Genomic DNA, 14,312 nt, shown 5'->3' on the forward strand with positions numbered 1-14,312 from the left:
AGAGCCACAGATGCAAAGCCCTGTTTGAAAGGACTGGAAGGAGAATAATAATAATTGATTGGATTTATATAGCTATTTTATACCAACTGAGGTACTCAAAGCACTTTACATTGTATGGGGAAACTCACCTCATCCACCACCAATGTGCAGCACCCACCTGGATAATGCACAGCGACCATTTTGTGCCAGAACGCTCACCTCACATCATATACAGTGCCTTGCAAAAGTATTCATCCCCCTTGGCATTTTTCCTCCTTTGTTGCATTACAACCTGTAATTGAAATTGATTTTTATTTGGATTTCATGTAATGGACATACACAAAATAGTCAAAATTGGTGAAGTGGAATGAAAAAAATTACTTGTTTCAAAAAGTTCTAAAAAATAAATAACGGAAAAGTGGTGCGTGCATATGTATTCACCCCCTTTGCTATGAAGACCCTAAAAAAGATCTGGTGCAACCAATTACCTTCAGAAGTCACATAATTAGTTAAATAAAGTCCACCTGTGTGCAATCTAAGTGTCACATGATCTGTCACATGATCTCAGTATATATACACCTGTTCTGAAAGGCCCCAGTGTCTGCAACACCACCAAGCAAGGGGCACCACCAAACAAGCGGCCACATGAAGACCAAGGATCTCTCCAAACAGGTCAGGGACAAAGTTGTGGAAAAGTACAGGGTTAGGTTGGGTTCTAAAAAAATATCTGAAACTTTGAACATCCCATGGAGCACCATTAAATCCATTACAAAAACATTGAAAGAATATGGCACCACAACAAACCTGCCAAGAGAGGGCCGCCCACCAAAACTAACGGACCAGGCAAGGAGGGGATTAATCAGAGCGGCAACAAAGACACCAAAGATAACCCTGAAGGAGCTGCAAAGCTCCACAGTGGAGATTGGAGTATCTGTCCATAGGACCACTTTAAGCCGTACACTCCACAGAGCTGGGCTTTATGGAAGAGCGGCCAGAAAAAAGCCATTACTTAAAGAAAAAAAATAAGCAAAAAGGCATTTGGGAGAATCCCATAACATATGGAAGAGGGTACTCTGGTCAGATGAGACTAAAATTTAGCTTTTTGGCCATCAAGGAAAACGCTATGTCTGGCACAAACCCAACACCTCTCATCATCCCGAGAACACCATCCCCACAGTGAAGCATGGTGGTGGCAGCATCATGCTGGGTGGATGTTTTTCATCGGCAGGGACTGGGAAACTGGTCAGAATTGAAGGAATGATGCATGGCGCTAAATACAGGGAAATTCTTGAGGGAAACCTGTTTCAGTCTTCCAGAGATTTGAGACTGGGATGGAGGTTCACCTTCCAGCAGGACAATGACCCTAAGCATACTGCTAAAGCAACACTCGAGTGGTATAAGGGGAAACATTTAAATGTCTTGGAATGGCCTAGTCAAAGCCCAGCTCAATCCAATTGAGAATCTGTGGTATGACTTAAAGATTGCTGTACACCAGCGGAACCCATCCAACTTGAAGGAGCTGGAGCAGTTTTGCCTTGAAGAATTGGCAAAAATCCCAGTGGCTATATGTGACAAGCTTATAGAGACATACATCAAGAGACTTGCAGCAGTTTTTTTGTCTTATTTCTTGTTTGCTTCACAATTTTTTTAAATTTTGCATCTTCAAAGTGGTAGGCATGTTGTGTAAATCAAATTATATAAACCCCCAAAAAAATCATTTTAATTCCAGGTTGTAAGGCAACAAAATAGTTAAAATGCCAAGGGGGTTGAATACTTTCGCAAGCCACTGTATCAGGTGGAGAGGTGAGGAGTGATATATGCCAATTAGGAATGATGGGGATGATTAGGTGGCCGTTATGGAATGGAGCCAGGTTGGGAATTTAGCCACGACATTGGGGTTAATGGTGCTTTCAAGACAACTGGGAACTCGTGGGGGAAGAAAACGAGGTCAAATCCTGACGTCAGTTATCTTCAGGTCAGAAGGTCGTAGCTCTAGAAAGATGCCAGAGTCTCCGACTTGGAATTCTGAGTTGGATGACCGTTCAAAAAGATTTTTCCCAGTTGGAGCTAGTTTTTTTCAGAGTTCCCAGTTGTTTTGAACACACTGAAGTCGGAGAGTTCTGAGTTCCCAGTTGTTTTGAACGTGGCATTACACCCCTACACTTACGATAAGTGCCATGGGATTTTTAATGGCCACAGAGAGTCAGGACACCCGTTTAAAATCCCATCTGAAAGACCCTACGCAGGGAAATGTCCCCTTCACTGCCCTGGGGCATAGAGCCCCACAGTAGAGGTGTCATAATACCCATAAAACCTAGCGGTCAAACAGGGAAATGGTTCCAATCATTTTTCCACCATTCATTTTTCCCCATAGGGAATTTTAGAAACATTTAAAATAAGGGCTGTGTTTCGTGTAGGCTTACCCTGGCGTGACTTTTTGATAACCATGTAAATCTCTCTCGGACAAGGTGACTTTTATCAATATATTCAGCTCTATTTACTCTCAGATTCGAAAATGCTAATTAACATCAAAGTAGACATAATGCAAGACTACAAATCCCTGCAAGCTCCTGCACGTCATCTCTAGCTGACACCTTTGCTAACAGGGATTGTGTCAATTTAAAACTTGCACAAAACAGTTCACAGAATTGTCAATTTAAAGAAATTTAGCCAATTTATTCATTCCTAAATTGAGCTAACATTAGATAGTTAATCCAGAGATTCTTACATTTACCTCAATTAGGCAGTCTCCTCCAAATCATCATGGCATTTGTAGTTCTTTATGATAGCCACATTAGCAGCTAAGAAGCATTTAATTTTGGGGAGGTAAATACAGGCAAATATATTGATAAAAGCCACCTCGTCCTAGAGAGTTTTACATGGTTATCAAAACGTCTCGCCAGGGTAAGCCTACACGAAACACAGCCCTTATTTTAAGTGTTTCTAAAATCCCCTAGGGGAAAATGAATGGTGGAAAAACAATTGGAACCATTTCCTTGTTTGACCACTAGGTTTTATGGGTATTATGACTCATACTGTGGTACTCTATTGGGAGCTCCTTAGGCCAGAGTGCCCCCTACTGGCCCTCCAACCTCACTTCCAGCAGTATCTGGTCTCCCATCCAGGACCGACCCTGCTTAGCTTCAGAGGAAAGCCAGCAGTGGGATGCAGGGTGGTATGCTACTGGCAAGCGGGAGAGAGGGAGGAGAGAGGGAGCTGACTCCCTGGGACCTCAGAGATCCCTCCCTACGTCAGACAGTCACCTCTCTGTAGACTCTCCCTGCCACCCCAGATGAATGGGCATCACAGGGGTAGGCATCACACAGGCACGGCCCTTCCTCTGTGGCTCTGGGTAGCTTTCATTACACAGGCACAGCCCTTCCTCTGTGGCTCTGGTAGCTTTCATCACACAGGCACAGCCCTTCCTCTGTGGCTCTGGTAGCTTTCATCACACAGGCACAGCCCTTCCTCTGTGGCTCTGGTAGCTTTCATCACACAGGCACAGCCCTTCCTCTGTGGCTCTGGTAGCTTTCATCACACAGGCACAGCCCTTCCTCTGTGGCTCTGGTAGCTTTCATCACACAGGCACAGCCCTTCCTCTGTGGCTCTGGTAGCTTTCATCACACAGGCACAGCCCTTCCTCTGTGGCTCTGGGTAGCTTTCATTACACACGGAAACGAACTTGTCCGTGTTCACAAATCTGCCCAACCAGATAGCACAGAAAGAGATTGAGAGAGAGAAAGACAGCAATAGAAAATGAGAGAGAGAATGAGAGAAACAGTGAGAGAAGGGTCTAATTAAAACATCTTAGCTGTTATCTCCTGAGAAATTAACCACTCTTTGTAATCTCCTGAGAAATTAACCACTCTTTGTACTTTTTGGAAGGTCAATAATGAATAACAAGACAACACACCCCCATTCATCAGGTCACCTGTATTAGTACACTTAATAACATTGTCTTTAACACTCTTGAGGTGTCTTTGATTAGGACTGGCAGACTAGACACTTTATTCCACAGTGATTGAAAGTGAGAAAAGGTGCATACTTACTCTGTTGCTTCTCCTCAACCATTGTGTGTGTGTGTGTGTGTGTGTGTGTGTGCGCGCACATTCTCATCAGCTCAAGACCAACAGCATGAGGCAAAGCAGTAGGATTAACTCATGAATATCTGAATATTAATGTGGAAGTGCATGTGTGTACTGTATGTGCCATGTATGTTCATGGTGTTTGATGTGTGGGGCCCATGTTGACTTTAGAGAGCCTTGACAGAGCTGCTGATCAGGGAACTTCATTCTTGATTTGTGCTCTATGGACGGGTGGGATTTGGCTTTGGTAAAGTTGTTAGTGAGATTGATGGCTAGGCCTGGATTGAGATTGATGGCAATCTCTAGAGTATTTCTTTTTCAGGTCAAACTACGGAGATTATGTAAAATTGCCTTTTATATTTAACTACCTGTGTTTGATGACTTTCTGACTTTATCTTCTGTTTTACCGTCACAACTTTTTCCTCAAATTCAAATAAATGGAGGAAAATGAGAGTGAAAGATTTATGGCTTTTTACGTTTCCTTAGCGGATTTAGATTGACAGTTGCCTTAGGCTTGAATTATTTTTTTATATGCCTTTTCAATAGCTCCATTTGGAAATCCATTGATTCACTTAAACCATGAAACACTTAAACCATGGTTCAAACACAGCTTTTTAGGTCCCTTTAATTTACTGATAGCATCTTTAGGGAACACATATGCTTTTGATGATGAGTAGGCTCCCCTCAATATTCCTAGTTTGGAGTTAAATTATAAGGAATAATTTATCTGGTACTGGACATAATTGGATGTTGGATGCTACTGAATGGGACATCATTTGTCTGGGTGCTGGTACACTCTGGCTGGGTTTACATAGGCAGCCAAATTCTGATATTTTGCCCAAATATTGGCAAAATAGCTGATTTGATTGGTCAAAGATCAGAATTGGGCTGCCTGTGTAAACACAGCCTCTGTGCTCCACTGAAAGCAGGTGGAGATGTGGAGAGTTCAGACATGAACCAGGTGTATTAGATAAACAGGTGTATGAACGTCCAAGCATGCCAATGGATGAGCTGTGTGTGTGCTGAGCTCTAAGCCCTCAGTCCACTAAAATCCTATCTGCTGTCACTCTCTGAACAAGAGCTTCACAAGATGTAGATTTTGGTCTAATCAACAGGTAAACAAACAAGAACGCCAACAGTGGCTGTAGCAGTGATGCAGGTGCAGACTGGTCTTTGGCTATACTTCCTGCATTCCCATGTGCCCATGAATGCATCACCATGTCCCATCCATACGGATGTACATTGCATATAAAACTGCACTTTTGATGTTTAATTGGTAGGAAGCTCTCATTAGAGAGACCTTGAGTTGGAGGTCCGAGTTTCTCCAGTAAAATCCAACAACGTGTCCACATCTACATTCTAATACAGTGCCTTTTTCTCCCCTCTTGTCGCTTCAGCTTGACAGGACAGAGGTGATCAAGAGCAACCTGCACCCGGTCTTTGCCAAGGTCTTCACCCTGGACTACTACTTTGAGGAAGTGCAGAAGCTGCGGTTCGAGGTCTACGACATCCATGGCACCCACAGTATTGGCACCCGCGATGACGACTTCCTGGGTGGGGTGGAGTGTACGCTCGGCCAGGTCCTGTACTGAATGTCTGACCCTTCCACTCAGTTATCCAATGTATCATTTCTTATGTCTAATCAAATCGCTCACCACACATAAACTGAATGGAACAGAGAGCCACTGTATGATCAGTGTGCCGAGCTGCTGCTCCCCAACAACACTTACTTAGTAGAGGTCAGGGGGTAAAGGTTAGAGGTCACCAGTCCTCCTCATACTGCTCTCAAACTGCTTTCATACTAATTGTCCTGTAATACTTCTCACTGCTTCACTAGTCACCAGTCATTCATAGTTTTCCTGTGTCCACAGATTGTAGCCCAGAAGAAGATGATGAAGCCTTTATTCCTAAAGTACGCAAAGTACGCTGGGAAATCCACCATCACGGTAGGGTTCACCTATTCATCATCCTATTGATCTCACTCCCAGCTCACCATTGGCTCACTGTTGCAGTAACAGTGGCAAGCAAAATCAAATGTAATAACTTGTTAAATCAATTCAAGCAATTAAAGCAAAGTAGCTGATGTGAATCCTGTGATGTAAGGATGCTTCTCTGTACAAATAATCATGACTCATATACAATATCTGTGATGACAAAGAGAGGGGGACGTTAAAACACAGTGTGTTATTTCTGTTGGATGGTCTCAACACCATCTGCCAGGCCAACATTACATTGCCATACAAAAGGGAAAAACACAGAGAAACTGTGTTTAACAAGCCTGCAAATCTGACCTTCAGTGGAGTGGGAGGAAGAGTCAGTGTTCCTCACTGCTCTGTTAAGTCAGAGGTGCAGAGTCTCTCTGATCTCTCAGTGCCTTCTTCTACTGTAGAGATGAGAGGAGAAAAGAGAAGGGGTTTTGCCCAAGCAGTGAATCAGATAATGGCAACAACAGACATTTCGCCTTATTGATACGCATAAATTGTCCTTCGAGTGAAGGGCTGAGAATGACTTGCTTGTGATGGAAATGGTCAAAGTAAAGATGGTATTTGAGGATCTTTCCCTTTGGCTAGTGTTGTCATTATGACCATTGATTGGATGCGATCACGTGACGGCAGCTTGCTGTGAGGCGGTTATGGGGGATATAATGGGTTTGTTTAAGCACAGTCCTGTAGCAGTGTGGGCTTAATGCATTCTAGTGAATTAGTGATAACCTGTGTCATTGCGTTTCTGAAAATGGCTTTTACTGATATGATAATGGGCCTGGGCTTTGTCAGGTCTGTCTGTGAGATGGATCCCAATGGCATGGCGTCTGCCTGTAATGTGCCTGCAGGCTAATCTGGAAGGTGGCAGAACAACAGACAACTGTTGTGTTTTGTGTGATAAATCGCTCCCCAGTGTTTGTAACACATCTCTCAGATGTCCATCATGCACATGGGGACATGGGATGTGGAGAAAAGTTGATAAAATGGTAGGGATTAAGGTACCATTGTATGCAGTTACTGTGGCTCCCACTGGCAAGCATCAATAGCCAATAGTCTTCGAACTGAAACGTTCATAGCCGGGCCACAATCCAATACACAATACACATTATGCCTACACAACACTCACCAGGACAATGGCACCATGAAATGAGATACAATAAATCATTTTCATTTTCGTTGTTTTGAGTCAACAGATGTTGTTCAGCTTTAATTTATTTAGGCTGTATATCATTATTGTAGCAGTCGTGCATTTTAACACAGATAAAGTCCTCTTTTATAGACCGCACTTGATTCACTGGCTTACCGGCGTATAATGACACTTATTTAGGAGGTGAGGGGCAATAAAGGGCCAACACAATTTGTCATAATGTGCTGAGATGACTTGTAACCTTCTAACTGTTCGACAGGAGGGGTTCTGAAGGTGAGCAGAACTCGTTGTAATGGGCTCATTGTAGTGTGTCTGGAACTCTTTGGGCCCTGACCACACCATTAGCTATGCGACACTGTGTCTGCTTTTAGTGTCTACTTTTAGAGTGCTCCCTTCTCCCTAAGTTCCCTCTCCCTTCTCCCCTCTCCCTAAGTTCCTCTCTCCCTAAGTTCCCCTCTCCCGTCTCCCTAAGTTCCTCTCTCCCTAAGTTCCCCTCTCCCCTCTCCCTAAGTTCCTCTCTCCCTAAGTTCCCCTCTCCCCTCTCCCCTCTCCCCTCTCCCTTCTCCCTAACTTCCTCTCTCCCTAAGTTCCTCTCTCCCCTCTCCCCTATCCCTTCTCCCTAAGTTCCTCTCTCCCTAAGTTCCCCTCTCCCCTCTCCCTTCTCCCTAAGTTCCTCTCTCCCCTCTCCCTACGTTCCTCTCTCCCTAAGTTCCCCTCTCCCCTCTCCCTTCTCCCTAACTTCCTCTCTCACTAAGTTCCCCTCTCCCCTCTCCCTTCTCCCTAACTTCCTCTCTCCCTAAGTTCCTTTCTCCCCTATCCCTTCTCCCTAAGTTCCTCTCTCCCTAAGTTCCCTCTCCCTAAGTTCCTCTCTCCCCTCTCCCTAAGTCCTCTCTCCCTAAGTTCCCCTCTCCCTTCTCCCTTCTCCCCAAGTTCCTCTCTCCCCTCTCCCTAAGTCCTCTCTCCCTAAGTTCCCCTCTCCCCTCTCCCTTCTCCCCAAGTTCCTCTCTCCCCTCTCCCCTCTCCCTAAGTTCCTCTCTCCCCTCTCCCTTCTCCCTAAGTTCCCCTCTCCCTCTCCCTAAGTTTCCCTCTCCCTCTCCACTCTCCCCTCTCCCCTCTCCCCTCTCCCCTCTCCCCTCTCCCTCTATTCAATTCAAAGGGGCTTCATTGGCATGGGAAACAAGTTTACATTGCCAAAGCAAGTGAAATAAACAATAAACAAAAGTGAGAAGACACTATGCGACACTGTGTCTGCTTTCAGTGTCTACTTTTAGAGTGCTCCCTTCTCCCTAAGTTCCTTTCTCCCTAAGTTCCCCTCTCCCTTCTCCCCTCTCCCCTCTCCCTAAGTTCCTCTCTCCCTAAGTTCCCCTCTCCCGTCTCCCTAAGTTCCTCTCTCCCTAAGTTCCCCTCTCCCCTCTCCCTTCTCCCTAAGTTCCTCTCTCCCCTCTCCCATCTCCCCTCTCCCCTCTCCCTTCTCAGTAAGTTCCTCTCTCCCTAAGTTCCCCTCTCCCCTCTCCCCTCTCCCTAACTTCCTCTCTCCCTATGTTCCTCTCTCCCCTCTCCCCTATCCCTTCTCCCTAAATTCCTCTCTCCCTAAGTTCCCCTCTCCCTTCTCCCTAAGTTCCTCTCTCCCCTCTCCCTAAGTTCCTCTTTCCCTAAGTTCCCCTCTCCTCTCTCCCTTCTCCCTAAGTTCCTCTCTCCCTAAGTTCCCCTCTCCTCTCTCCCTTCTCCCTAACTTCCTCTCTCCCTAAATTCCTGATAGATTAATTTGTATTTTAAGAATAATGACTAAAGGATTTCACCCCAAATACAGTATAAATGTGTGAACGGTGTTAGAGTTATAATGTAGTGGCAACCCACTAACAGAGGGGGGCGGGACTAAACATTCCAGGGTGAAGGGGACTGAGAAAACGGGTAAAAAAAAGCCTCCTAAAGGTGGGCGGAGCAAAGTGCCTTTGTTTGTCAAGGGGTATAAAGCTGTATGTATGTTTTTTGGCGGCAGAGCTCTCCATGATTAAAAATACAGATCATTCTTGCTGGTTGTGGACCTTGAATCATTTATGATTAAAACCAGAGCCTTACAACCCCTGGTAATGATTCAAGCTTAGGTTGAATTAGAGATAGAAATTCTCATGACAAGTGGTCCTTCGAGCTGGATCTCAAAAATACGTCTTTATCGTTCTAAGGACAACGAAACCGTGCACGGGCGGATGATAGCATCCGTACAGAATAGACCTGGCCTTCGACATTAAGGTTATAAACAGGCCGGTGATTAATCTTATGAACGATAGAGACGTTGACGAGAAAAAAGCATTTAATCCCGACTGCAAGGAGGAGGTCAGTAATTTTTATTCATGGATTTTGGTGTAATTATTTGAACTTGTATAAGAATAGTAATTATTGTGAAGGGCAGAGAATAGTTACCAAAATCTCAAAGGAAATAATAATTATTATAAAGGAAGGAAGGGGGGTCCGAAATTGACCCTAGGTGAATAGCTATTACCAAAATAATCTAGTTAATGTTGAGATTGTACGAGATACAGTCTTTACAATATAAACAGGAAGGGGGATAATTATCGTCGTGTCAGATAGATACATTAAACAAGTCGAGAGTCATAAACATCTGGGGATTTGCTCTAACTCTGTCTATTTCATGAAACTGGAGCAGTTACGACCTCTAGGTTACGGATAGTGTTAGCAAAAAATCGTATAAGGTTGTATAAATGTGAGACCTAATGATCCATCGAAATACGTCATAATTGTTTCAAGGAAGGGACTAAAATAAGTCGCGTGAGAAAAAATGGTTGTCCCATCCGTTTAAAAACTCTGGATTACGGGTGGAATAATTTAAATGGTTGATTACAAAAGCAGATCATAACATTCTTCAAAAGTCGCACTATTAATAAGTCCCAAAGGAAATAATTATTGATTGAATTATTACTAAAGGGGGGGATTTCTTATTTTGCTACCATGGGGAATAAATATTCTAAAGAGGTCCGAGAATTAACGGGGGATGAATGTTAGGAAGAGATCGAAGAAATATGTTTTATGGATCCATTTGGGAGAAGAGGTATGGATTTATTGGGCATCTCGATGTGGAGAAATTAGAGGCTAAACTGTGGAACGGATTTGAAAAAACAGCGAGGGGAGGGGCTAGAGACAGCGAGAGTATGGCTTTTGGAAGCTCGAAGAAGAGAGGAAGGACAGAAAAAAAAAGAAATTATGCAGAGAGAAAATGAAGTAAAAATTGAGGTTTCAGTGCCTCCCCCAGAGCAGAGGGCAGAAAGGTTACATCCAGTTTTAGTAGAGCAGGCTTGGAAAGAAAGCCCAGATGATAACGTTGTCATGTGTAGGAGAAAATTAGGACTGGTCCCCGCCCCTCCCCCACCATATGACGGCCAAGCCGGAATGTTGAAAGAGGGGGAGGCTAATAAAGGTAAGAAAGAGCGGGAAGTTTTACAGAAAGAACTTACAGGAGCAATTAGGGTTGGGTGCCTTGCTCAAGGGCACATCGATAGGCAGGCTAAGAGAAGAACTGGATAGAGAGAAAGAGTTGAAAAAAGCTACAGAATTTAAAAACAGGGAGTTGAAGAGATTAGAGAGCTGTAATAAATTAGGGAGGCAGAATAGGGGAGGAGATAAGAGGAAGTGCTTTAACTGTAACAAAGAGGGACATTTGACCAGGGAGTGTAAGGCCCCGTGTAAATACTGTAACAGAACAGGTCATAACCATCGCGACTGCAGGGATAAAGGAAAGGGCAGTGTCCGGGATATGACAGTCTATTTTTTGGTTCCACGGGTAAAATGTTTGAAGAAATGATTTGTGTCGATTAAGAATTGGCTAAAAACACCACGAAGTGATTATTTGAGAGATACCTATACATTTCTAACGATATATACAGTGGGGAAAAAAAGTATTTAGTCAGCCACCAATTGTGCAAGTTCTCCCACTTAAAAAGATGAGAGAGGCCTGTAATTGTCATCATAGGTACACGTCAACTATGACAGACAAAATGAGAAAAAATAATCCAGAAAATCACATTGTAGGATTTTTAATGAATTTATTTGCAAATTATGGTGGAAAATAAGTATTTGGTCAATAACAAAAGTTTCTCAATACTTTGTTATATACCCTTTGTTGGCAATGCCACAGGTCAAACGTTTTCTGTAAGTCTTCACAAGGTTTTCACACACTGTTGCTGGTATTTTGGCCCATTCCTCCATGCAGATCTCCTCTAGAGCAGTGATGTTTTGGGGCTGTCGCTGGGCAACACAGACTTTCAACTCCCTCCAAAGATTTTCTATGGGGTTGAGATCTGGAGACTGGCTAGGCCACTCCAGGACCTTGAAATGCTTCTTACGAAGCCACTCCTTCGTTGCCCGGGCGGTGTGTTTGGGATCATTGTCATGCTGAAAGACCCAGCCACGTTTCATCTTCAATGCCCTTGCTGATGGAAGGAGGTTTTCACTCAAAATCTCACGATACATGGCCCCATTCATTCTTTCCTTTACACAGATCAGTCGTCCTGGTCCCTTTGCAGAAAAACAGCCCCAAAGCATGATGTTTCCACCCCCATGCTTCACAGTAGGTATGGTGTTCTTTGGATGCAACTCAGCATTCTTTGTCCTCCAAACACGACGAGTTGAGTTTTTACCATCTGACCATATGACATTCTCCCAATCCTCTTCTGGATCATCCAAATGCACTCTAGCAAACTTCAGACGGGCCTGGACATGTACTGGCTTAAGCAGGGGGACACGTCTGGCATTGCAAGATTTGAGTCCCTGGCGGCGTAGTGTGTTACTGATGGTAGGCTTTGTTACTTTGGTCCCAGCTCTCTGCAGGTCCTTCACTAGGTCCCCCCGTGTGGTTCTGGGATTTTTGCTCACCGTTCTTGTGATCATTTTGACCCCACGGGGTGAGATCTTGCGTGGAGCCCCAGATCGAGGGAGATTATCAGTGGTCTTGTATGTCTTCCATTTCCTAATAATTGCTCCCACAGTTGATTTATTCAAACCAAGCTGCTTACCTATTGCATATTCAGTCTTCCCAGCCTGGTGCAGGTCTACAATTTTGTTTCTGGTGTCCTTTGACAGCTCTTTGGTCTTGGCCATAGTGGAGTTTGGAGTGTGACTGTTTGAGGTTGTGGACAGGTGTCTTTTATACTGATAACAAGTTCAAACAGGTGCCATTAATACAGGTAACGAGTGGAGGACAAAAGAGCCTCTTAAGAAAAAGTTACAGGTCTGTGAGAGCCAGAAATCTTGCTTGTTTGTAGGTGACCAAATACTTATTTTCCACCATAATTTGCAAATAAATTCATAAAAAATCCTACAATGTGATTTTCTGGATTTTTTTTCCTCAATTTGTCTGTCATAGTTGACGTGTACCTATGATGAAAATTACAGGCCTCTCTCATCTTTTTAAGTGGGAGAACTTGCACAATTGGTGGCTGACTAAATACATTTTTTCCCCACTGTACATATGAACTTTCTCACCCAAACGTAGACGTACGTCATGGGTGAGAAAGTAGAGAATATTTACATTTACAGTCATTTGGCGGACACTCTGGTCCAGAGCGACTTATGGGAGCGATTGGGGTTGAGTGCCTTGCTCAGGGGCACATCGACAGATTTTTCGCCTGGTCGGCTCGGGGATTGGAACCGGCGACCTCTCGGTAACTGGCGCGGCGCTCTTGGTCACTAAGCTGCCTGCCGCCCCATATGAGTTTAAGGTTGTGCCGATGTTTGATCATGTGATAAGGTTTAATGGGTAATCGGACCATAACTAATGTAGTTATAGAAGTAATGTATAAATAGTAGAGAGCATATAGAGGGTTCCATTGAACTATTATGTTTTGTTGGGCATTTCAATGGCATAAGGTGAAATCTGTGTGTATGAGTGAATTCAACGGCTGGTATGGGTGGTAACCGGATACTACTGAGTAGTAGAAGAAGGAGGGGTGAGAGACAGTACATAGTTTAAATGATAGGAATATCATTAAATGTATGCTTATCAACAATATCAAGTATTTGTTTTATTAATTAGGGCCGAATCAGAGAAAACAGTTAATGAAATTGAATAGCGAACTGAAATGGCGATAGAGCTGTAAAAATTGAGTTGAGGACAAAGGAGAATAATTTGTTGCTCTGGTTAGCGGGAAAAAATAGAGACAGTCCAGCGAGTTAGATTGAGCTGTAAGATTTCAAGTAGAGGTCTAAGATACTTGACTGAAAGGAAGTGCTTTGATAAATTCAAATGGTTATTACTTTACTGTATAGGTTGGGTAACACCAGTGGTGTATGATAATAAGTGATGAATTCTAAAACGATAATTTGGTTTCGTTACGTGAACAATGGGATATCGTTTTTACTATTAGGATGATGGATTGAATAAACATTGGTTATAAGTATGAAGTTATTAAACAATAGGTTTATATTTTAAAAACATCATGCAACAGGTTGCAATGATTAAAGTAATAGTAAATTGGGAATATACAGTAATAATAATAATATAATTTATTCTTTGTTGCTAGGCAGAAGACTTAGGTGACCTAGGGTCGAAGTGCTTGCTCTTACTTCAATCCATGGCTGTCTTTTGTCTCCCTTCAAACATTGTAAAGGGAGCGGCACCAGGGTTGAGCAGAGTTCAGGCTAAAACCTGTCTCTCCTTTGCTATCTTCTTGATTGATTACAGCATGAAGGGGGGTTTGTGTTAGGTTTGAAATATTTAAGTATGGACCTGTCATGTCCAACCATCAGTCTTCAGGTCAAGCCCGGGAGGGCCGGGGTAGAACAGAGTTTGAACTAAACATGAGTGTTTTTACAAGATAAGAGATTGATTGATTGGATTACTATTGATTCTGAACTGGGTGAAAGTCGAATTTAGCCGCCATAAAAGACAAAGGAAGTGGGAGGAGCAATAATGAAGCAAGGGACAGTCTCAAAAATAAATAAGGGATGGCAATTGGATGATAAATTACCAATATTACCTAAGTGATTGTTTAGGTAGGTGGTAATATTGACACATGAGCAGAACTATGTGTCAAGAGGGGGGAAGAGGCTAATGGTAGGATTAAATAATATACGAAGGAGAGGACCAAATACTTTTTTTTTTAAACA

At 43.4% G+C, this 14,312-nt stretch overlaps 1 protein-coding gene across 1 annotated transcript in view; it reads left to right on the forward strand.

Moving 5' to 3' along the window:
- LOC311127210 (copine-7-like) overlaps window positions 1–14,312 on the forward strand; it is a gene marked incomplete at both ends in the record, with an annotated part of 54,484 nt that overhangs the window by 12,823 nt on the left and 27,349 nt on the right. The window contains 2 exons of the mRNA XM_084159005.1: window positions 5,462–5,644; window positions 5,936–6,010. Coding sequence (XP_084015131.1) covers window positions 5,462–5,644; window positions 5,936–6,010 — 258 coding nt within the window. The remainder of the gene's footprint in view (window positions 1–5,461; window positions 5,645–5,935; window positions 6,011–14,312) is intronic.

This window comes from Coregonus lavaretus, assembly GCF_964263955.1.
Source record: "Coregonus lavaretus genome assembly, chromosome: 4".
Taxonomy (NCBI): Eukaryota; Metazoa; Chordata; class Actinopteri; order Salmoniformes; family Salmonidae; genus Coregonus; species Coregonus lavaretus.